The 25,693-nt window shown below is 44.5% G+C and overlaps 1 protein-coding gene across 1 annotated transcript in view; it reads left to right on the forward strand.

Moving 5' to 3' along the window:
* The window catches only part of CUX1 (cut like homeobox 1), a 351,898-nt gene extending 326,650 nt beyond the window's left edge, over positions 1–25,248 (forward strand). The window contains exons 15-23 of the mRNA XM_032214831.1: positions 5,872–6,008; positions 7,029–7,095; positions 8,051–8,163; positions 9,533–9,649; positions 12,623–12,706; positions 13,345–13,401; positions 15,963–16,043; positions 21,794–21,858; positions 22,828–25,248. Coding sequence (XP_032070722.1) covers positions 5,872–6,008; positions 7,029–7,095; positions 8,051–8,163; positions 9,533–9,649; positions 12,623–12,706; positions 13,345–13,401; positions 15,963–16,043; positions 21,794–21,858; positions 22,828–22,888 — 782 coding nt within the window. The 3' untranslated portion in view covers positions 22,889–25,248. The remainder of the gene's footprint in view (positions 1–5,871; positions 6,009–7,028; positions 7,096–8,050; positions 8,164–9,532; positions 9,650–12,622; positions 12,707–13,344; positions 13,402–15,962; positions 16,044–21,793; positions 21,859–22,827) is intronic.
* Positions 25,249–25,693: the final 445 nt, after the last annotated feature.

Below are 25,693 nucleotides of genomic sequence, written 5' to 3' on the forward strand. Positions count from 1 at the left end.
TACCCTGTTTCCTTGAAAATAAGACCTCCCTGGATAATAAGCCCAATCGGGCTTTTGAGTGCATGCACTAAAATAAGCCCTCCCCCAAAATATTGCAACACAGCAGGAGCCATGAGGTGGCCACGCTCGTCACCTGCACCTCAAAAATAACAAGACCTCCCTGAAAATAAGGCTAAGTGCTTATTTCGGGGGTCAAAAGAAAATAAGACTCTGTCTTATTTTTGGGGAAACACGATACTGCGCCACCACGGCTTATGGTGCTTTATTGTTTAATCTGACAAGATTCTGTCTGTAAATGAAGAACAATAAAGGAAACTACTAGGAGTAACCCCACATGTTTTTTTCTTAGTTCTTGGGGCCTGACACACATTAAGGGCAGTTGCTTGCCTGTAAGATCTTGAAACATGGTAGACGATAGGATGGATGTCCAAGTTAATCCAATAGAAAACCCCCAAATGCAACACTTAGCAGATGCTATGTTGACAGGATGGTCGCCTGTGCCTGGCGGCCTGTCACTCTCCCAAATTATAATGTTGGGTATCTACTTGGACAACTGAAACAAAGCATGTTGTTCGCTTCCTAGCCTGTAAAAGATTAACAGTAGCACATTAAATTGTCCTTTTGGAAAACCCCACATCTGTTTCTAAGTGCTGACAGTAGAGCTGACTTTGTTGTTGAAAAGACAATTTGCCTAAAAGTTGCAATTTAGGTGCACAGATACAAATGAAGGAACAACGGCTACAATTTAAATGGAATGATAATACATGTCACCCCATTGTAGAAAATGACAGCCAGGTATCCATGTCCCAACAGTCAACTTTAATGATCTTCATTGCTTCTCTTCTTATGGTTGAGTTTTGTTTTTTAATCAGGTTTGGACCAGACTGTTCTTCAAATAGAGTGGGTCACGTAGTGAAAGGAGAGGGAAATAATGGGATTGGGTTAAGCAAGCTACGAGTGACACATGGCTTCCTGGCTTTATTTTTGTGGTCCAGAATATTTCTAGACTATGCCATTAAAATCTAGCTGCAAAAGGCCATTAATTCTTACAGGAGAGCAAAACGGGTGCATTAAATTGCTTTCCAAAATTGGAAGCATATTTTTAAAAAACCCAAATCAAAAAGTTGGACCCTTCCACTGTGGTGACAACCTCATATCACTAGTCATGTATCCAAAAAGCTATGCATCTCAATAAAAGGAGAAGTGAGTTCCCCCCCCACACCCAATCCCATCCCCATTCCCACCAGTATAGTTAACTTCCCCTCCCCTCCAGTGGTGGGATTCAAATAATTTAACAACCAGTTCTATTAAATACTCGGGAAGGTGAATAATGACTGAGGCAATCTCTGCTATCAACAACTTGTTTAATAAGGGTTAACCGGAGAGGCAGTTTCTGTAAGCAGGGCAATAAAGATTAGGCTAGAAACAACACCAGAATGTTTCCTTCCTGCCTTCCTTACAGGATGAGATTTCTTCCAACAACTGGTTGTCTGAACTGCTTAGAAAGTTAACAGCCAGTTCTCCCAAATAGGTGCGAACTGGCTGAATCCCACCATTCCCCCCCCCTTTATTAAGCGATCCTCCCCAAAGTGAGGGGAGAAGGCATTTTAGGAATGAAGATAGCAATAGCAGTTAGACTTATATGCCGCTTCATAGGGCTTTCAGCCCTCTCTAAGCGGTTTACAGAGTCAGCATATTACCCCCACAGTCTGGGTCCTCATTTCACCCACCTCGGAAGGATGGAAAGCTGAGTCAACCTTGAGCCGGTGAGATTTGAACCACCGAACTGCAGCTAGCAGTCAGCTGAAGTGGACTGCAGTACTGCACTCTAACCACTGCGCCACCTCAGCTCTTAAAGAATCTCCAGGCAACAAAGAGAAAGTATTGGGTGGCATTCAATTCCCATTTGGGTCTTTTCCTGGCACCCCTGATTTCAAGGGCCATCTCAAAAGAACTTACTGCTGCTTGAAACTGCTCAGAAATGTCTCCATTGGAGAGGTCCACATAGAATAGGCCTCAGGCTGGACTATTATTTCTTCTATGGGTCTCTGCTTTTCCCCTTGCCTTCTTCCTCTAGCACAGGACTGTGTGTTTTCCTGGCTGAGACCTACACTCTTCCATGTCACACAAGGTGTGCTTCAAAGCAGGGCAGGGACAAAAAAAAACATGACTGATTTGACTTCTATTATATTTTAAATTTAATTCAAATAAAAAGCATTGAATGCCGTAAATTAACACAGAATGCTTTGGTCATGCATTTAAATATTTCTGTCTCTCTTCAAGTCAAATACAACCATTTTAATTCTAACAACTTTGGAGTTTCCTACGGGCCACTTTTAGGAGCTGCAGGTAGCCTTGGAGTCTCCGGTCGAGTAGACCTTCTGCTATAAGCCCAATTGATCCTTGGAGGGGCTGTGCAGGGCAAAGGCAAGGCACTGCTTCTGTGTCTCTCACTTTGGTCCCTGCTTGCAAACCGGAGCATCATAGAATCCTAGAGATAGAAAGCGCTACCTAGACCAGGGGTGTCAAACTCAAGGCCCAGAGGCTAGATCTGGCCTGTGATCTGGCCCACAGGGTGCTTAGATTTGGCCCGCAGGGCTGCTCTGGAAACAGCTAAGGACTGGCCCACGGTGCCTCTGCCAGCAAAAATGGAGCTCAGGAGGGCCGCATGTGGCCCTCCCGAGCTCCGTTTTCACTGGCAGACGGTTGCAGGAGACCATCGCTGCTGAAAATGGAGCTCCGTTTTTGCTGGCAGAGGGTTGTAGGAGGCTGTCGCAGCAGAAAACGGAACTCAGGAGCCTGTTTTCGCTGGTAGAGCGCTCAGGTCATGACAGGCATCCCTGACATGGGTGATGTTGATCTGGCCACACCCACCCTGCCCACACCCCCCCCCAGCCCCCCCCCAAGGTTAAACACAACTCTGATGTGGCCCTCAATGAAATCAAGTTTGACACCCCTAGACCATGAGCAGAGCAAGAATCCAAATTAAAGCATCATTGAAAGATAGATGACAAATGCAGCTGTGAAAACATTTCATGAAACTCACTGTCTCCCACTGTTCTTTTCAGTTTAAATCTGCCTTCCTCTAAACAGAAGCATATTCTTTATTGCCATGCTATCTAGGACCAAAGAGAAACACGCCTTTACTCTTTTCTTTGTGACACCCTTTCCAATGCTTGAAAACTACCATCAGATTCCTCCATGGTTGTTTTCTCTTCATGGTAAATATGAACATTGTGGTGGAATGTCATCTGATGTCACAGGAGGAGAGGCTCCTTCCCAGAGGACAAAGAGACAGTGAAGCTTGGGATGTCTGGTAGGCAGGAAGATAGCAAAGTCGGACCCTCCCTAACAATTCACAGAGCATACCTATATTATTCCAGATAATTGCTTTAGTCTGGCAAGATTCTGTTTGTAGGCAAGTAACAATAAAGGTACTACTCAAATGTAACTCCATGTTGTACTTGTTTCTTTGGGTCTGACGATATGCAGTTTCTTCTCTCATGAGAGTTAGACTCTAGTTCTCTGTCCATTGTTCTTGCACTTCTTTTGATCGGTCCCAGTTTCTCTCATTTTTTTTTCTTAATATGGAGTTCCAGAACAAAATGGAGTCCTTAAGGTGGAATACAGAATGGAAAAGAACTATTATTTCCATGAGTTGAAAACCAGAAAAGAGAGGACTAATCTGTACCAGGAAGGAGAGAAGAGCAGGAGGTCAAGAGACCTCTGGCCTCAGCTTCTCCCTCTAATGCACTGTCACAATGGAGTAAGACCTAAAACTACATTTCAAGGCTCGCAGGGAGAACCAATAAGTCTGACTAATGTCCCATGTCAAATGATAACTTGGGAAGGTTGAAAAATCAATGGTTAAGATCAGGGATGGTACACTTACCTTCCCTACTGGTTCGCAAATGTGAGCATGCGCCACCTCCACGCATGCGCAGATCCTTCCACGCATGCACTTTTGGTGGGAAAAAATGGCCTAAATGGGGTGCCATAGAGCCGGGTGTGGGTGGGAGGAGCCACCCGTGATTTCCATTATTGGTTTGGGTGATCCAATCCGAACCGGTAGAATAACACCTCTGGTTAAAATGCTCTAGAAAGGGTCCCATGCAAGGGTGGGTTCTGGATTCTTTTACTGCCGGTTCGCTCAGGGACGCACTTCGGGTGTGCACACGCTTGTTGCGCGCTATGCATGCATGCACAGTAGGTAAAGAAATTGCTTCTGCGTGTGCGCAGAAGCAAAAAACAAGATGCCGCCAATAGAACCGGTTCGGATGCATGGGTGGCCGAGTTACTACCTAGTCGGCTGAACCAGTCCAAACCGATAGGAACCCTCCTCTGGTCCCATGGTCCACTGTTATCCTTGTATTTTTTTTTTAAATAAAACACAGGCCTCTAATGGTTTGGTTCTATACCAAACGACTTGCTTATACGTAGTTTGTTCTATCCCTTAAAAAGCCAGTTAGGTTCCAGTAGGTCCTTTAAGCATTAAGGACAACAAACACACTTGTAGAATAAAGAGCCCAAATGTTCATCAAACTGATCCTAATTACCAGAGAAAAGTATACCTATATGCCTTTCCCGCCGTCAGGAACTCCAAGGAAACTATGGACAAACCACTTTCTCGTGCCAGCTGGAACATGGCACCCTGAAATTTCCAATCTCCCCCGGACTTCTCTTTGACTTAAATAGTTTCTCATAAGTGGAGGAGGCTGATCTAATTTAACATCTGGAAAGGCCTGCTAACAACATTCCAGGGGAGGTGTCTTTTTTTTTGGCCTCTGTCAACTCATCCTCCCTTTTGACAGCTACACATCTGTTCCTTACACCAATAAGGTTGAGATAAACAATGTAAGTCTAGGACAGCAGATCTCTGAGCATCAAGGTCAGTAGAAGACAAGGCTATTAGAAGGTAATGAAAAGAAATACGGAGTGCAGAGCCAAGCAAATAATACAATATGGGGTGGGATAGAAGGAAAAAAATTTAAGGTACCTGAGAAAAATGGATCATGCCACTATATCTCATTTCCATTTCTTCCGCACAAACGCTCTGATTATGTCTTGGACTCTCTGTGGTAGGAACAGAAGCACGCGCACTACCATCCAGTACCAACCAGTCAAGGGTGGGTTCTGGCAATCACTACTGTCAGTTCACTCGTGGGCGTGTGGGCGTACTTGATGCGCACTGTGCACACATGCGCAGTGCAATAAAAATTGCTCTGTGCATCCATAGAAGCAAAAAAACAAGATGGTAATGCCTATGGCAGCGCCCGAAAAAACCAGTTCGGGGGCGTGGCAGGCCTGGGTCGTTGTCGTTTCCAGAGACCCAGGCCGCCAAACCACTACTGGTTCAGCCAAACCGGTCCGAACCGGTAGGAACCCACCACTGCAACCAGTATAGGAACCCACCCTGGCGCGCGCACACACACACAAATCTAATAGCACTGATGTAAGAGTAGACAACTCCTAGATAGCACCAGTTTCTGCTCCAGTGAGGAATTATGTGTTGTAATGCTCCCTTCTAATTTTAAAACAAGTTTATATTGCAGGAAGTATGTTTTGAAAGGAGCTTTACCCCCACCCACCCCCCTTCCCTTGCATTCTTACGGTACTGTATGTTTATATATACCAGATAAATAGTTTATTGGTCAGGTTACTCAGTGCTTCTGTTTCTCTGCCCATTTGGGGGGAGCAAGGTAACGTCTGAAGAGGCCAATTTGATTAGGTTTGTTTAACTTTTCTTCCTCTTCTTGCCTAATCTGGTTTTGCCTCCTGGAAGCCCAGAAATGCCAACAGAAGGTGGGGTGTTCTCAATATTTCTCTGGGGGTGATTTGCAACAATCAAAGCATCTCGTTCTTCCCCAACAGGCCGCTGTACTGATTTGCAGATCCAGTTCACTGAAGCTGTCTCTGCAGTGGCCGACCAGAAAGACCTGATTGCAAAACTGGAGCATGATCTCACCACCATGCAGTCACTGTCTGCCATGCATCGCCCAGATGCTGAGGTGAGTCCCTGAAGAAGACAGCAAAGACAGGCAGCGAGGGACCATGTAGACCAGGGGTCTCGAATTCAAGGCCCAGGGGCCAGATCTGGCCCACAGGGTACTTAGATCCAGCCCATGGGGCCGGCCTGGAAACAGCAAAAGAGCTCCGTTTTTGCTGGCGGGGGTGCAGGAGGCTGTTGCACCCCCCCGCAGCCAGTTTTCCCCAGTAGAGTGCTATCAGAACAAACTAAAAAAAAAAAAAAAGGAGAAATGTTTCCCCTTTTGCATTTGAGCGTGTAAGAAGGGACAGGAAAGGAGAAAGGGAAAGAGGAAAGAAAAAGATGGGAAGAGAGCAAGGAAGGAAAAAAGGAAAGAGGGGAAGAAAGAAGAAAGGAGAATGAAGAGGGAAGGAAAAAAAAGAAGGCAGGCAGGCAGGAAGGAAGGAAGGAAAGAAGGAAGGAAGGAGATTATAATGAGAGCGAGGCATGGTCTCAGGAAAATCCTGTCTTAACATTTGGCTACCACAGGTAGCCAACATTTGGCTACCACGAGTCCCATGCCATGCCTGCCACAGCCACGCCCAACCACAACCATGGCCACGCCCAACCACCACCCCCAGCCCTCCAAGGTCAAACACAACCCTGATGCAGCCCTCAATTAAACTGAGTTTGACTCCCCTGATGTAGTTGAGATGCCATCTGTAAAATTAGTCCGAGCGTTTGTTTGTTTCAAAATAAATCTATAATGATCCAAATTTGCTGCTTGGCATGCCCCATTCTTTATCAGAACACCTATCATTTTTATTTGGGAGGGGGAAAACTCTGATTAGCAAGAACACCAGCCTTTCCTTTGAAGGACATAACAGGTGGCCATGCCCACTTCAAAGCCGGAGGGAAAAGAAAAGCTTCGTGGACGAGTCAGGAGGGAAAAGAGATAACTAGCTCCAACTTCTCATCACCAATGCAGGGATGAAAACATACCTCAAAGAAGGAATTCTTTACCTGCCCACTAGTTTATTTTTTTCTTCTTCTGTTTCCCCAGGGGGCTGCCATGCAGAACCTGGAGACTGTTCCTGAGCCCATTAAAGAAGCAACGGCACTTTTCTATGGTAAATGCCTCGTTCGGATTCTGCTCAAGCGCATTGTTGGAAAACATTTAACCGATTAATCAGCAAAGAGAAGTGGCAGAATCCATCTTCACTGACCACAAGTCAGTGGTGGGTTCCGGATCCCGGTGCAACCGGTACGGTGCAACGGGACCCAGCATCCATCACATAAATGCGTGCATCATGTTTGCACACATGCGCAGCGGGTGCATGCATCCTTACTTCCTGCGATGCTCCACGATGCCTCCATGACGCTCCAGCTCCTCGGCGGAGTGTCACTTAGGCACCGTATGATCCATGCGCGGAAGCACCGAAGAGCTCAAATGCAGGTAAGGAGGGCGGGCAGGTAGATCCTCCGAAGCACCGTACCGGAATGGTACCTAGCGCTCCCGGCAGGCACCAATACGCCCGTACTGGGGCGTATTGCCTGCAACCCACCGCTCCCACAAGTCCTTCCCTGAACCCCACCGGGTTTTGTGTTGTGACTCAGCAGCAGCTTGCTGTGAGTTGCGTCGGGATGCAGGAATAATGAGCAGCTGTTGCTCGTTAGGGTCGTCTTCTGCAGATAAAAGACGGATGGTGCCCCGCCTTAGTTGCAGAAGTCAACGTTTGTCGTTCGTCGTGTGTGGTTCATCGTTTCGAGATTCAAAGAGGCACTTGGATAAGTGATTTGCTTTCTGTAAACCTGGTTTGCTGTAAGAGCTTTTTGTTTCTGCTTTTGCTGTGTAACTTTTTGCCAGAGACTTTATCTATGTTTATTTTTGGACTCGCAGCCAGCTTGAGCCAGGACTGATAAAGATATTTCCTTTGAAGTTCTGTCTGACTGTCATTTGTGAACAAACAAAGAGTGGGGTCAGAACAGTTTTGTAAAACATCTTGCAGGCAGAACATTTTTTCAGTACTCCATGGGTCTGGCCTTCATCTTCTCCTTCATCTCTAACCATAGTCTTTTTTCCAGGCCATCCATCATCAGCAAGCACCCAGGTTCCAGAAGGTCAAGTCGATTCTCTGCTCTCGATCATCTCTAGCCAGAGAGAGCGTTTCCGGGCCCGGAACCATGAGCTGGAAGCGGTAAGAGACCGTGGAGTTTTCTCACACCTAAATCTGGATGGGGAGATTTGATAAGATGCCCATCTAAGAGCCAGAGGCCAGAATCAACACATCCATTCTTTTTTTTATATGTCATTTTTCATACAAACACACCCGCCTGTTCATTCGTTGTACTAAGTTATAGTATTTAGCTGCAGTTAAACTCTCCTTAATAAACCTCAGGTGTCAATTGCAATATATGGTTTTGCATTAAACATAACTGAATATTTCGCCATCATTGAGCATTATGTGTTCAAATTACCATTAATATTCTTTCATTTGTAACAATGTCAATCTCCGGATGCGCTTCAAGGTGCTACCCATAAAGCCCTCCATGGTAGTGGATCTGGGTACTTGAGAGACCGCCTACTGCCAATTACCTCCACACGACCTATTAGATCTCATCGATTAGGCCTCCTCCGAGTTCCATCTGCTGGCCAATGCCGACTGGCAACCACGCGGAGGAGAGCCTTCTCGGTGGTAGCTCCGACCCTATGGAATGATCTCCCCGTGGAGATTCGTACCCTCACCACCCTCCAGACCTTCCGCACAGCCCTCAGAATCTGGCTATCCCGTCAGGCCTGGGGCTAAGATTGTAACCCGCCCGAATGGTATGAATGTTGTGTTTTTAATTATGTATTGTCTTATATGTAAAAAGTCTGTTTTCCCCCCTTTCCTTTTGGATTGTGAGCCGCCCTGAGTCCCCCCAGGGAAAAGGGCGGCATATAAATAAACTTCCAAATCCAAACAATCCTTATTTCCTTGAATTCATAATTATCTATCAAATAACAATAAGTCTTTAAAGTATTATAATATCACCTATCCCCACCTATCTCTAAAGTTCAGGAAACTTGTCTATGGAGATCCTCAGCCATCCAGGTCATGGTTGTCCCAAAGATGCTTTTTCAGGAAGTAACTGGACATTCTGGTTTTTCTTTGAAGACGTTTCGTTTCTCATCCAAGAAGCTTCTTCAGCTCTGACTGGATGGTTGGGAATAGAGTCAGAGCTGAAGAAGCTTCTTGGATGAGAAGCAAAACGTCTTCAAAGAAAAACCAGAAAGCCCAGTTGCCTCTTGAAAAAAAAACTTCAGGAAACTTCTTAGCTCCAATCTAAACATTACTATGAACCTGCCAAATGGCTTCAAAGAAGATGGTTTGGCTGTAAACATTTAGGCAGAGTGGACGTTGAGAAATCTTGTGTAAATTGTCATTCTTGTTTTGATTATTAGCACTTCTTTTCTTCCATAAGATTATTATTTAATGCCTGTGTTTTGATTAGGAGCTCTGCTGCCTCGGTGCCGTTTTGAGCATCCAGGTTTAATTTTGTCCCTTTGTCCTCTTTTAATGTCAGGAGAACCGTCTGATGCAGCACACAATGCAAGCGTTGCAGAGCGAGCTGGACAACCTGCGAGCTGACAACATCAAACTTTATGAAAAAATTAAGTTCCTGCAAAGCTACCCAGGCCGGGTGAGTCAGCAAAGCAGAAGGACAGCACAGCAGGCTGCCCGTTTTGAGACCCGGTAGCAGAAACCTGGATCTGTGTTTGCAAAATGATCCTGTCCACCTTCCTTTTTTTACGATGTTCAGGTAGTCCTCGACTTATGAGCATAACTGAGTCCGGAATTACAGTTATAAATAGTGTTGGTCATTAAGCAGGTCATCTCACATGACCAACTCAATTTTACATTTTTTGCAGTGGTCATTAAGTGGATCTCTGGTCATTAAACAAATCCATTGTCTGCAAGGTATAGTATATTGCAGTCATGTGACTGTGGGATGCTGCAAACGGCTGTAAAAGCGGACTGCTTGCCAAGCACCCAAAATGCAATCACATGACTATGGGGTTGGTGGCCATCAGCACTTCAAATCTGAGTCACGTACCTTTTGGAAGGGTCAGTCATAAGTGGAGGACTACCTGTAGAACTCATTCCATGAGCTACAAAACGTGATACGTTTAGTCCACTTTAGTCAGCTTAAGCTTCTATTTCGGTTTCCCTCTGCATCCCCATGATCTGTTGTGATAGAATAAGGAAGATTAGCTCCTGCTTTCTATGGAGGCCGGTCTTGTAGCATGCAGTCCTCGCTTGCTTGGAGACTTGGTATCGCAGTGGTTAGAGTGCAGTACTGCAGGCTACTTCTGCTGACTGCCGGCTGACTGCAATTTGGCAGTTCAAATTGCACCAGGCTCAAGGTTGACTCAGCCTTCCATCCTTCCAAGGGGGGTAAAATGAGGACCCAAATTGTTGGGGGCCATAGATTCACTCTGTAAAACGCTTAGAGAGGGCTGTAACAAAGCACTGCAAAGCAGTGTATAAGTTTATGCACTATTGCTGAACATGTCTCTATTGAAGCAGGACAAGCCTGGCTATCCTTCATCTGTTCCTTTTGGCATAGGAAGGCCTAACAGGGAATGACTAGAATGCCTGTTGGGCCATTTTTGCTGTTATTGATGGGAATAGCAGAATAAACTTGTTCCTGTTCCAGGATTGACACAGTGCCCTCTGTTGATTAGCAATGGGGAGGCCTTCTCTGGGGTGGAAGCAGAGATGGGTTGCTCATGGATTGGCCCGGATCTGGCAAACTGGTAGTAGCTGCAGCAGGAGGTCTCAAGTTGTGAAGCCCCCACAACTTCCGATGGCAACTTCTGTTTCATTGGTTGATTGTTCTCACTGTCAGAAAATTTCTCCTTATTTCTAGGTTGAATCTCTCCTTGGTCGGTTTCCATCCATTATTCCTTGTCTGGCCTTCGGGTGCTTTGGAAAATAGCTTGACCCCTTCCTCTCTGTAGCATCCCCTCAAATATTGGAACACTGCTATCATCCCTCTCCTTCTTTGCTTCTGATTTCATTTTTGATCTGTTATTTCATCCTGGACCTCTGAGAGAAGTTAGAATCAAAATCATTTATTGGTCTCAAAAAGCAAGGTTCATTTCCCATAAAGCCCGATTCGAATGCCTGCTGTGTCTTTGCCCTCCCTTCTCTCCTGCATGTCCCCCTTGCCTCCAGAAGAGAGCGCTCGTTTCCTTCCCAAGGACTCTGGTGGTGGGCTGTAAAAATCCAAGAATCTCTTGTCAAGAGAGCAGCCGAGAAAAGAGCAAAATGCTTTCCTCGGGAATCCCAGCATCGCAACAACAGCTTGCTGATCTGCTTTTATCCCAAGGTTCTTTGAAGAGACGTATCTTTTGAATGACATTCTGGGAGAGTTGGTTTCAGGAATGAGTGTCCGTGTCCCCTTGGTCAAAGGGAATGGAGGGGCACCGCATGGCCTACAGGCTGCTCCCAGTTTTCATGACCCTTGGAGAAGACAGGGGAAAATGTTTGGACCCTTTTGTGCAATCTTTAAGGTGCAAAATTGGCTGTTTTTCCCCCTCCAAGAGAAAGATTGATAAGACAAATTGAGTACCTCTAGCCTGCAAAAGGTTTGACCCGCTAGCACTAATTCGATCCTATTCAGTCCACTTGTATCACTTCTCTTTAAACCAATTACATTAAAAATGGTTAAGAAGCTCCCTCCTATTTCTTCTTCCTGCAAGGCTGTTCCTGGGAAAGACTTTTATTGCCTACTTTTCCCACAACACTTTTTACTTGTCCAGCCACCCACTTAGAACTCCCACCGGGGTTTTCCTTGTGTCAATCTTACTTGTCTCCTGTCCAACAGGTCAGGAAAGTAATAGAGCCCGTCCTTCTGGGAGGGAGAGTGGGTGCTTCCTGAGATACATTCAGTGGTGCAGCCAATTGTCCACAGAGGCAAGAGACTCATCTTCACTGGCTGTGTCCAAACAGAGGCTAAATAGTCCATTTTTGAGGGAAGCCTAATTTTGGATTCCTGTAATGCAGAAGAGTGCATTAGTGGCTCAGTGGCTAAGTGCTAAGCTTGTCGATCAGAAGGTTGGCAGTTCGGCAGTTCGAATTCCTAGCGCAGCGTAACGGAGTGAGCTCCTGTTGCTTGTCCCAGCTTCTGCCAACCTAGCAGTTCGAAAGCATGTAAAAATGCAAGTAGAAAAAATAGGGACCATCTTTGGTGGGAAGGTAACAGTGTTCCATACACCTTTGGCATTTAATCCTGCCGGCCATATGACCACGGTGACATCTTCGGACAGCGCTGGCTCTTTGGCTTTGAAACGGAGATGAGCACCGCCCCCTAGAGTCAGGAACAACCAATACATATGTGCAAGGGGAACCTTTACCTTTACCTAATGCTAAAGATCTTAGACTCAATAACCAAAATGAGTTCTATGGATTCCATTGTTGCATCTCTTGCTTCAACTTATCATCCATTGAGTCCATTTTGGCTACATCAGCAAGACCACTTCTCTCGTGCTGAACCTTCATGTTTGAAGGGAGTCGGTTGCTTCGGTGTTACTTCTGAACTGACCATTTTCATCCGTGCAAGTCACCAGGGACTAAGCATCACTTACAAACCCAACGGTCTCTCTTTCAGGGATCTGGCAGTGATGACACAGAGTCGCGTTACTCTTCCCAATATGAGGAACGCCTGGATCCATTCACCTCTTTCAGTCGAAAGGTAGGGATCTCTGGAGATCTTTCCAAAGAGGGAGGGAAAGACACCGTTTTAGTAGGATGGAGAATGCAGAAATCCTAATAATAATTCTCCAGCATTATATAGTAGCAAAGATTTATCTTTGTGGTCAAATGCTTCTGCCTGGTTCAGCCAGAATTTGCCAAACATGGCTTCTAGCTGGCTTACATAAAAATAATGTTAGTATTTTTCATGCCACTTTGAGCTGTTTCCTCAGTGGGGCTTGATGCCTTTGATAAAATAATCTTCATTGTTTTATAACCCTGTGAAAGAAGGTAACAGCATTCTCATTTTACTATTGGCAAACTGAGGCTATATAGAATACGATCTATTGCCACTAAGTACAAAGAGGCTTTAAAATTTTAAAATGAAATGTTACCTAGATGGATTATTTTAGGTTGATATCCTTCATTTTATTACAACTAGATGGAGTCTCTTTTAATTTAATTAATTAATTTAAAGAAATAAGGCCTGCTAGGGAATCGAACCGGGATCTTTTTGCATTAGCGCACCAAAGAGATTAAAACTGGAATTAATTCACTGGCTGGGGTTGTTGGTTTTTCTGCTTCTCTCTTGGAAGAACCAGTGGTCTTATCTCAGCTGTGTGACTTTTTTATTTGCAGGAACGTCAGAGGAAGTACCAAAGTCTCAGCCCATGGGATAAAGCCACCCTTAGCCTGGTAAATTCGACTGCTGAAATCTACTGTATTTTTCTGACTATAAGATGCACCGGACTATAAGATGCACCTAAATTTACAGGAAGAAAACAAGAAAAAAAATAGTTTTTGGCCTCCACACGTCACATTATCGCTCTTCCCAGCCCCCAGAAGAACTCTGCATTGCTCCATATGGCCCGTTTTCACCAAAAACGGGCCCGTTTTTGGCTTACAGAGTGTTCTGGAGACCTGGGAGAATGAAAATGCAACACGCAGAGGGCTTGGGAGTCCAAAAACAGGCTCATTTTTGGCGCAAACAGATCATGCAGAGCACTGCAGAGTGCTTCTGGGGGCTGGAGAGGGCAAAAATATAACACACGGAGGGTTTGGTAGGTCAAACATGCCTGTATTCAGTCTATAAGACGCACCTACATTTTCACCCACTTTTAGAGGGGAGAAGGTGGGTCTTATACTCCGAAAAATATGGTACTTGCTGCAATTAGTCAGTCTTCACAATGGGAGAAGCAATCACCTTGCTGGGAATAATGCATGTATTACAACAATATCTTTAGCTTTGCTAGATCCTTGGGAAGAATCCAGTGGTCAAAAATACCAAATCCATTCAGAACTATCTAGTAGAACACAGTTAAACAACAATGGTAATTTGCCATTGTCTGTACTCCCAGTTCAACTCCCAGTTTTCCATAGGGAAAGTTTTATCTACTTGGTGGTTGGCTGAATCCTGTCTCCAACCTCTCCTCCACCCAAGAAGGCAGTCAACAAGATATGACCCACTTTAGTCCCACCTATGGATGCATATAAGGACATCCCATAATGGCTGCAGGCAACTATACATTTGTCACACAAAAGGGAAAACCTGCCCAGCCTCACCCAGTCAAGTTTGGCAAGCCCTGATTAGCATCTTAGCAGCTGCGGTGCTCATAGGCACGATCTATAATGTGAAGGAGAGAACATATCCACACAGTGTAGGAGTGCAGCAGATCAAATGTGCTTTTCAGGGAGATCTTTCCTCATAGCTTCCCAAATCAGGATCCCTTTCTGAGCAAGAAAGATGAAGGAAAGGGAGAAAGAGATGCTCCAGGAAGTATGGACAAAGTGCCTGTGAATAAATCTTTTTTATGGCTGTCTTTACTGGAATCGGATCCCTGGTCTTTCGGCCAGATCCTCCTCCATCCAATTCTCCATAGCTTTGTGCTGCTTCATTCATTCACTCCGGCCCCTTTGCACATCAGATTTCCATTTCCTAAGATGTAGCCTTGTTTCTTTTTCTTTCCCTCTGTCATGTTGTCCCTTTGCCTCGTGCAGTCTTTGTGTTTTCTGTATTGTTCTCTGGGTTTTTTTTTTTACAACTAGCTGATAACCCAGCCTTTGCGGGGTATTTATTTTTCATACTCCTGTATTAGACAAGAAAAGGAATGAATGATATCTATAGTGTTGCGCTCTCCCCCTCCCACAGCACATGCGTGCACGCCGCATGACACCCTCCGCCAGGCCTCATTTTGGGCCTAGTAGGCCTCCCTGCAGCCTCCTGGGAGCAAAGCTGGGCCGCAGGGGAGCTTGCGCCACACACCTCTGTGCTCCTCCCTCTCTGTGCACATGCAGCCTGAAAATCAGCTGGCTGGCGGGAGGCACATGGACATGCTCTGTGGAGTTGAGCTGGGCTCTGCATGCCACCTGTGTGCCAGGACACACACACACACCCCAAGTGGTGTTAGGGTGTCTTACCCCCACAGTATTTTTCTCCAGAGAGTAAGTCATCTGCACACTAAGTTTGGTTGAAATTGCTCAAGGCATTCCAGAGTTATGCTGAAACACACATACAAACACACACACACACACACATACACACACACACAGAGCGATTTATAGATGATAGATGATGATAGATAGATAGATAGATAGATAGATAGATAGATAGATAGATGATAGATAGATAGATAGATAGATAGATAGATAGATAGATAGATAGAGACAGACAGACAGACAGACAGACAGTAAGTAAGTAAGTAAGTAAGTAAGTAAGTAAGTAAGTAAGTAAGTAAGTAAGTAAGTAAACTGCCAGAGTTGCTGGGAGTTGAATGGCATATAAATTTAATAAATTATTGTCATGGTTGACCACAGAGTCAGCCAGATGTTAGACTGGATTTTGCATTTTTGCTCACCTGTCCAGTACTTCCCAAACACCTGTTTGATGGTGTTAGAGGTATCATCGCAAAAGGTAAGCTTTCTAAGTAACTCTGCCTTTTGCAATTGACGGATAGTGACTTTGCCAAAGCCCAGCATGTTTAAGTGGTGATCCAGATGTTGTTGTTGTTACGAAGTATTTTAGCTTTCATGTCTCCAGAAATCTCAGAAGGGTTAGAGAATGATTTTTTTCCCCAACAGCTGGCAGTCAAAATTCAGGACTTCTTGCCATTAGCAAAACTTAGAAGAAATCCCAGGATTAGGAAAGTAATCTTAAATTGACAGGGAAGTGAACTGCTTCAGAATTTGTCTTTTTCCCCCAAGATCTCAGACATTCATAACCTTAAAATCTCCTTTCACGTTTTTTATTGTCCCTGCAGGGAAGACTCGTCCTTTCCAACAAGATGGCTCGTACTATCGCTTTCTTCTACACACTCTTTTTGCACTGCCTTGTTTTCCTGGTAAGTGTGTCCCCTCCTCCAGTGATCAGTTTTGACAAAACACACATATTAACAGTGCCTTTTTGTGGTATAGGTAGTCTTTGACTTATGACTATAATTGAGCCTGGCAATTCTGATCCTTAGTCTTGACCGTTGTAAAATGGGTCTTCGTGGGAACAGATCCGATTTTATCACCTTTTTTGCAGCAGTTGTTAGGCAAACCAATTGTTGATTATGGGTTATTTTTCTCCCCAGAGATCAGATGTATATGATCAATACAATACAATAATACAATAGCAGAGTTGGAAGGGACCTTGGAGATCTTCTAGTCCAACCCCTGCCTAGGCAGGAAACCCTATACCGTTTCAGACGGTTCCACCACAAAACCGCGGTAGACAAAAGCGCGCTCGCCGAAAGCGCGTACGTGACATCATCACAGCGCGACGAAAACATCACGCTGTGAGCGGTAAATTTAAAATCAAAGCGAAAACCTTACCCTAACCCTCCCAAACCTAACCCTAAACCTAACCCTAAACCTAACCCTTAACCTAACCCTAAACCTAACCCTTAACCTAACCCTAAACCTAACGCTAACCCTTAACCTAATGCTAAACCTAACCCTAACGCTTAACATAACCCTAAACCTAACCCTAACCCTTAACCTAACCCTAACCCTAAACCTAACCCTTACCTTTATGTGAATCGGCTTGCTTTAATTTAATTTTAATTTTAATTTAATTTATTTTTAATTTTTTTCGTCGCGCTGCTGATGACGTCAGGTACGCGCTTTCGTCGAGTGCGCTTTAGTGGACCGCGGTTTTGACGGGTCACGGTTTCAGACAGATGGCTATCCAACCTCTTCTTAAAGATAGGGGGTGGGGGGTATTGTAAATTGGGATCATGGGACCATGGGATACTGCAAACAGCTGTAAATGTAGGCCATTTGTCAAATGCCAAAAATGCAATCATATCAGCTCAGAAGTAACTTCAGAACTGAGCTGAATGATTACTAAGTAAGTGGTTGTAAGTTGAGGATTACCTGTAGTGGCTACCATCACCATAGCTGATGCTGCTTTCTGCTTCCAAGGGCACCATATTTAACAAAAGCAAAGGGTTTACTCAGGGATGGGCTTCAAAAATTTTAGCAAGGGGTTCTCTGCCCGGTTCCCCGGGCGAAAATGGCCCATTTCTGGTCTTCCCAAATTTCCAGTAGGCCCGTTTTTCATCCTCCCCAAGCCTCTGTGTGTGCCCTGCACTTACCTGCATCCAAAATGGGCCACGTGGGGACTTTGGAGTGTGCGGGGCCAGCCAGAAGTGGGATTTGGGGGTTCTCTGAACTGCATAGAATCTTAGCTAGAGGTTCTCCCAAACCCCTGCGAACCCCCAGCAGCCCATCCATGGGTTTACTGAAAGGAAACACCTGGTCCTCTAAACCAGTATACCTGAACAACAACAACAACATTAAAATCTGTGGATTTCAACTCCCAGAATTCCTCAGGCAACAGGTTGGGTTGGGGAAGATATCTAGATTTTTGTTCCACCCACCCAAAGAAGATCTGTCTGCTGGCCTTATTGGCGGAGGGGACTGGGAGTTTGCCTGTTCCGACAGATCTGGAAAAGGAGGCAGAATTATAGGAACCAGACAGTTCTGAAAATCACCTGGCGCTAGGCCACCAAGGGCGGCATTGTTCAGTGTTTTTCAACTTTGGCAACTTTAAGATTTGTGGATTTCAACTTCCAGAATTCCCCAGCCAGCATGCTTGCTGCCAAATTCTGGGGGTTGAAGCCCATACATCTTTAAATGACTGAGGTTGAAAAATGCTGCTGTAATCTCCCAGGCTTTAGGTTTGCACAGTATCAATCCCTGCGATTGCCAAAGTGGGAACTTGCCAAATTGGTAACTTGATAAAAATATCAGACACTGTCTGTCCCAAGCGGTTCTATTTTGGGCTGTTTAACAAAATACAATTGTCTCCACCAGCTTCCCTTGAGTTCCCTTCTCCAGTTCCAATTGCAGACACAAGCAGCATTCTTCCATTTGTTTTTAGAAGTACATTTGTTTTGCAACAGCTTTTGTCTTAGAAGTGGAGGAATACATCTTTTAAGAGCTGCATAGAGACAGTCGTCTGTGGTCATGCCTGATTTAGTGATGAGTACTTTTTCTCATGGTGGTGGATTCACAGCAAGTCCTGTTCAACCAAATAAGGATTAACTTAGTCCTAAAAATGAAGGAACGAACACCGTAACCAGAGAATAATTGCAGATTAAGATCTTCTTCATCCCCAATTGTTGCCCGTATTGAATGAGGATTGTCCCAAATAGGTGAGGTGGGTAGGCTGGGAGTACCTGATCTACAAGAAAAATCAGTCACAGATAGAACAAGTTAAAGAGAAAATGATCTTTACTTTTCCTAGCCTAGCTCTTCTCCCTATCATAAAAATAATGTTAAACTCAATAAAGAAGAATATTTCTTCTTTAAAAAATGCAAGGCTAACAGTATGTGTTATATACAGGTAGTCCTCGATTTATGAGCACAAATGAGCCCAAACTTTCTGTTGCTAAGTGAGGCAGTTGCTAAATGAGATTTGCCCCATTCTACAACTTTTCCATATAGTCATCTATTCCAGGGTAAAATCTGAGCAAATCCTTTTAAAAGGATTGAAGTAATTTGATTAGTAGATAAAAGAAGTATTGTCCAGAACCTCCTATATTCAAAACCAAAAATAATAGCTAGATCTGTAAATCATTATATTGGCTAAATATAGTGGAAGAATAGCTGTGAAGATATATGTTTAAAAATATCAGAGTTTTTTTGAGCAGGTCTTCAAGCCCAAGTTGCAATTATAATATTTACGTGGTGACACTATCCTGGAGCTCTATGGTACTTGGTCATTTTTTCTTATAAAATGAGGTAAAAGGGGCGCAGGGGGGGACCGTTTTCTTGCTTTAATGTTTTAATTATATCTTCAATGAAAGTACTGAGACAGAGAGAGAGGTTAGGACAGAGGGTCTTTTGTCTTGCCCCGATTAGGATTTCTTAAGCAAATCCACTGGGCTTTCAACATGAAGCCAGAAAATCGGGACTTTTTAAAAACGCCCCGGCACACGGGACAAATTGTTATAAATCGTGACTGTCCTGCCATAATCGGGACGTCTGGTCACCTTACACTATTCATAAGAAAGAATAAGTAGGATTTACACTTTCCTTAGCCTCTTCTGAAAAGTATTCTCAACTGCTTGTTTTAATATCACTCTAGCTCTCATAAATCCTGAGAGGGAGGAGAGAGGGAGGGAGGGAGGAGAAAGAGAGAGAGAGAGAGAGAGAGAGAGAGAGAGAGAGAGAACGAAAATCAAATGCTGCAAAGGGAGCCTGATCTTTGACAGAAAAAGTCAGGCCTAAAGATGGGGCCTACTCTCAATCCTTGAAGGGATTGAGAGTAGGCCCCTTCTCCCGGTTTTGCAGTCCAGAAAAGGCTGATTATGCTGAGCTTCCCTACAAGATAGAAACATTCCTTGAGGCTAAATAACAGGAACCAGACTGTTCAGCGAAAACGACTGAACGGTTGAATAGATCACTTCCCATGCGCAGGTGGGCAGCTGGCCAGCTTCAGAGTTCAGTTCAAAGAGCTGGCTCTCGACCACTTGCAGTGTCTTTGGACCGAGGCAGCTTCAGCCACGTGGTGGATGTCCCTGAATATTACAGTCTTCTTAAATGATCCAGGCAGTTTTATGGGCCACTAGAGCCCAAAGTGCAAAAGGATCGTGAAACCTTAGCAGAATAATAGAATAACAGAGTTGGAAGGGACCTTGGAGGTCTTCTAGCCCAACCTGCTGCTCGAGCAGGAAACCCTTTACCATTTCAGACAAATGATTATCCGATCTCTTCTTAAAAACCTCCAGTGTTGGAGCATCTACAACTTCTGAGGGCAAGCTGTTCCATTGATTTATTGTTCTGTTAAGACATTTCTCTTTAGTTCTAGGTTGCGTCTCTCCTTGATTATTTTCCATCCATTGCTTCTTGTCCTGCCCTCAGGTGCTCTGGAGAATAGGTTGACTCCTACTACCGGTTCGCTCAATCCAGGCTGAACCCGGAGCAACCCACCTCTGCCTACCTAGCACATGATGGGCACGAGCCAGAGGAAAGCTCTTCTACCTTAGTTCACCCCATGGGTTGTCTAGACCCGTGGTCTCCAACCTTGGCAACTTTAAGACTTGTGGACTTCAACTCCCAGAGTTCCTCAGCCAGCAAAGTCCACAAGTCTTAAAGTTGCCAAGGTTGGAGACCACGGGTCTAGAGAGGTTGATGTGGGACATGAACTACCGTTCTGAAAAATACGAGCCTACAAGATCTGTTGCCAACGGAATTACTTTTTAATGTGGTACATTAAACCGGAGACATTCCTGTTTTCCCATTTATGGATGATCAGTTCCACAGCATGCTGCATTGATGAAATTCTTGGGTCTACCCTTATCTAGGCAGGTTCTCAGCCCTACCTCACAATATCATTACTGAGAGAGGTCTACAGGTAGTCCTTGACTTATGACCACACTTGGAACCAGAATTTCCATTGCTAAGCAAGGCAGCTGTTAAATGAGTCACGTGTGATTTTTAAACGAATCACTGCAATTGTTGTGAATCATTCAGTCATTAAGCCAATCTGGTTCCCCCCCATTCACTTTGCTGGTTGGAAACTGACTGGCAAGTTTGCAAATGGCGATCACATGACCCAGGGATGCTGCAACCGTCATGAATACATGGAAAGCTGCCAAGCACCCAAATTTTGATCACACGACTGTGGGGAATGGTGTGACAGTTGTAAGTGCAATGACCAGTTATAAGTGCAATGTTGCAATGTTAATGTGTTAATGTTTAATAAATTTATATGCCACCCAATCCCAAAGGACTCTGGGCGGCTTACATAAAAACAATTTAAAAGAATACTAAAAAATTAAAAAATAGAAAGACAGGCAAGTTAAAAAGACACAACATGCACTCAACCTTAGTGGGGCTGGACCTCATTCAAGAGGTCAACAGCCCCAGGCCTTCCGGAATAGCCAGGTCTTAATAGACTTTCGGAAGGCCGAGAGAGTGGGGAGGGTCCAGATCTCTAGGGGTAGATCGTTCCATAGGGCCGGGGCAGCTACAGAGAAGGCCCTTCCCTGAGGGGCCGCCAGACGACATTATCTAGTCAACGGCGCCCGGAGAAGGCCCATCCTGTGAGATCTTATCGGACGCTGGGAGGTATGTGGCAGAAGACGGTCTCGTAGATATCCAGGTCCTAAGCCATGTAGGTGCCATCGCTCTGCTCACCTAATCCTGAATTCTAAACACAAAGTTAGTTTTTTCAGTGCTATTGTAACTGCGAATTACAATTAAATTATAAGTTGAGGACTACCTGCAGAGGAGAAAGTGTTTCAAATGAAAGGTCGGTTATATATTTAACTAGTGTAGACAGATGTGCAATCTACAATAGCCAAGTTGGTTCGTTTTCTAAAATGCTGCTGTCGAAGTGTGTATGCCACTTCTTTATTCTTGATTATTTGACCTTTATTTTTCTTAATCCGAGTACAGAAGTACAAGGGAAAAGGTTCTCTGCAACAACCAAGGAAGACAACTGAGGGTGCAAAGGGCATATTTCTTCAACATGGCAATGCAGACGCAGAGAATTCAGCATTTAAATTAGAACCAGTGAAAAAACCCAGTTAAGACCACTACAAACCTCTCAGTCATCACAAAACAATTAATGGACTGTCTTTCTTTGGTTCTCCAGGTTCTCTACAAGATAGCTTGGAGCGAGAGCGTGGGAAGAGACTGTTCAGCCTATTGTGCTAAAAAGTAGGTGCCAGAAGAATCAACCCAGGCAAATGGGAACCTGGGCACAGCCTGCATTTTTAAAGGGAGCTGCTTTGGCCCAAAGCTGCCTTCTCTTTTGAAAAAGGGAGTGCAGCATTTTAACTGGGAACTTTGCAAAGAGCAGCTGCCCCAATTGCTTTTCTATACTCCCCACAATCTTGCACCTCACTGAGTCGGCCAACCACACAGGCTGCTTCATCTTGAAGGGGTTCAAGGTTGACTCGGCCTTCTGGCCTTCCGAAGCTGATAAAATGAGGACCTAAATTGTTGGGGGAAATAGGCTTACTCTGTAAACTGCTTAGAGAAAGGCTGTAAAGCACTATGAGGCAGTATATACAGTAAGTCTAAGTGATTTCTATTGCTATTTCTATTTCTATTGCTACCCAGCCTTGACCCATGAACATGCATCCAAAGATAAAGGTGCTTAATGTATTTATTTTTATGTTTCCTCCTTTTGGGTACGCAGCCTAAATATCAAAAGCTAAGACTGCTTTATCCTTGGATTCTGCTTTGGATCTATAGGAGCTCAGGGTGTATCTCCTGGGAGCAACCCTGAACCAATTTCAGCATCATTTTCACTGTCTTCTCCCCGGGTTACTTAGTTGGATTAATTCATTGCCTTCCATCCATGAAAACATGCTGTAAATCATAGTGACATGATATACTCAGAGGTGGTATTCTACCGGTTCGGACCCGATCGGCCGAACCGGTAGCGGAAATCATGGGTGGCTCTCCCCACCTATGCCCGGATCTATAGCACCCCATTTAGGCCCTTTTTTTGCCAAAAGTGCATGCGCGGAAGGATCTGCACCTGTCCGGAGGTGGCACAGATGAGTAAAGCAAACACACGTGCACACTTGCTCATATTTGCGAACCGGTAGGGAAGGTAAGTGTATACCACCCCTGGATATACTAAAAGTGCTGATGCAAACTTTAACCTGTTTCTTCCAGGTATGCTGACCACCTGCACAAGTTCCATGAGAATGGAGAGAATGGGAATATCTGGAAGTGAAGGTGGAGCCACGCACGAGCGGATTAAGCCTATACCCCACCCCAGAGCTGCCCTGCTTTCACCTTCGTCCTTCTCTTCTTCTTCCCCTACAAAAATGTTGATGGGTCCAAAACAATCCAATAATTAGAGCTAAACACTTTGCATCCCATGGCCCCTAAATCCATGTGCCCCCTCCCTCCAAGTATTCCTCCAAACAAGAACCACCAATATTGGACAGAAAATTGCTCAGTTCAGTACTCCCAGGTTTTGTTCTCTGGCCAGTGTTTCTCAGCCTTGGTGACTTTAAGATCTGGGGAGTTCAACTCCCAGAGTTGAATTCTGGGACTTGAAGTCCACAGATCTTAAAGTCACCAAAGCTGAGAAATACTGGCCTCGGCAAAATAGCATTAAACATCTGGCCAACTGAACACATATATGTGAATGAAGAAAATATAAACATACATAAACTTAGCAATGTTGCCCCCTGCATTCCCTGTTGTTCTCTAGCAATGGGGTGGATAGTTATGTATGACTGATAAAGATGCCCCACTCGTAATTTAGAGAAAGGGGAGGTCCTTGAATTTCACTCAATGGTCTCTAGCTGTGACAGATTCACACATCCTGGTAGATTTTTAGCTCTGCCTTGGAGACCCATTTGTTTCACACGGCAATCAAAACTGTGAACATTCCAGATTGCCCACATGAACAGCTGCAGGCATCCCTTGGGGAAATTGGTATTGAGATAGCCTGGGAGACTTATATTTACATGTGAGCGTGTGACCAATTGAAGTAAAACCCAGGAAGTTGGAGTTTGGCTTGTCTTAAATGGGGAAGTTGAATTATATCTTAAAACCTGTCCTTTCGGGGCATTTTTCTAAGGTCCTGAAAAGAATCAAATATCTTGCAATGTCATTGATTTAAATTGATTTCTAATTCTTTAAGTCAATGTTCCTCAACCTTGCCAGATTTTAGACGGATGGATTTCAACTCCCAGAAATTTGGAAATTGACGTCCACTCATCTTAAAGTTGCTCAAGGTTGAGAAACACTGCTTTAAATCATTATTTAAAGGATAGGAACAAATTGTATCTGCGAGTATCCTTTCAATTTCTCTTCTCCCTGATCTGCTCAGTTGACAGAACAGATTTTTTATTTCTAAAATCCCATCCCTGCGACGCCCGAATAGATAGTGGTTTGCATGAGTTCTCTGAACCACGCAAGCTTCTAGAGTAACCTGCTTCGTGCTTCTTGTGCAAATCATCCTGCCTGGCTTTTAAATATATATATTATTCAGCAAGGAAATCTTGTAATCATCCAGACATAGGAGAGAAATTGTGTGTGTGTGCGTGCGTGCGTACAGACGGCTCCAGGGATGTGTCAAAAGCCATCAAGACAACCTGATCAAACGCCATCCCAGGACTTTGATCCTGAGGCCACACAGCTACCATCTTGGCTTATTTGACCCCCTGTGGATGCCTCATAAAAGCTTTTTTTCCTCCTCATGATGGCACAGGCAGATCAGAAAACACAGAGCCACTGTTGTATGTTGAAGTTTCTTCAATAGATTTCAGAGCTCCCTCCCAGGTTTGACCCCCCCCCCCCCCAGTGTAAATTTCTGCCATTCTGAAATAAAATATCCTTACCAGGATGGCTTTGCTAAAGAAAGGAATCCCTTCTAAGGAGAGGTGCTAACAGTATCTGCTAACAGGGGAGATGCTTTCTGTTTAACCAGAGAAGGAAATGCTCTCCAGAAAAGCGTGCGCAACCTTCATGCCAATTCTTTGTTAATTCTGTTGTGATTTATAGATTTCCCCGCATTGTGAACATACTGGGGGGAAGCCCCAGACAGCCTCTTTGGCCATTTTGGGATTGAATAATGCAACCATGAATCACACGCAGAAAAAGGAAGGGACTAAGCTGGGTGACTCCACCGTAGGCTACTGGCGGCGTCTGTAAAACAACAACTCGTTTTGTTTAAGACTCCGGTTGAAGTGGAAAAACAAACATGGAGAAAAGACGCCTTATCGGCTTTGGAAGTGGCATAGTAAATATTCTTCCTTTTGCGTGGAGGCAGGAAATTTCTGTTTCAGAATGCTTTTCCTCTTCCTTACTCCGTAGGGTGGGGCACCGTAGCAATGCACTGGGCAGAAATAAGAGACGGGTCGTGTCCTGGGAAGGTTATGCAGGAAGATGCCCTCTTCTTCCAGATGTGCTGGCTGTTTGGTTTTCTAAAAAATCCAGGGACTTCTGAATGCCCACAGTTAGCGTTTAATAATTTTGCAATCAGGGGGGGGGGGGGGTTAGTGCTGATTGAAAAAGACTCTTGATTTTTCTCTTCTCTTCCAATGACAAATAAAATTGCTTTACCTGCATTTAATGCAATGTGACTGATTTGTCTTTTCTCCAGAGCAAATCTCTTTCCAGTCCCCAAAAGAAAAAGAAAAAAAAAACCTGAAAGAAAAATGGAATTATTATTATTTTTGCCCGCGGTTTGTAATATCTGAATCATTTATGAACTGACAGGAAATGAACTGACAGGTAAGCCTGTGGCTGGAGCAGTTAGATTTTTTTAGCCCCACATTAGATTCAAATAGAGTGGTGCAAATCCAGCCACATTTCTGTCAAGAGTTGAAACAAAACATTTGCAGGACTCTCTTAACCAACCTGGCATGGTGTTATTTTTTTTTTCTCTGCAATAAGTGATGCTTCTGGAGCAATGTTTCTAAATCTCAGCAACTTTAAGTCTTCAATTGCCAGAATTTCTTTCCTGCCTGGTTGGGGAATTCTGGGAGTTGAAGGCCATTCAGCTTAAAGTTGCTAAAGCTGA

Source organism: Thamnophis elegans, chromosome 4, assembly GCF_009769535.1.
Source record: "Thamnophis elegans isolate rThaEle1 chromosome 4, rThaEle1.pri, whole genome shotgun sequence".
In the NCBI taxonomy this organism is placed as follows: Eukaryota; Metazoa; Chordata; class Lepidosauria; order Squamata; family Colubridae; genus Thamnophis; species Thamnophis elegans.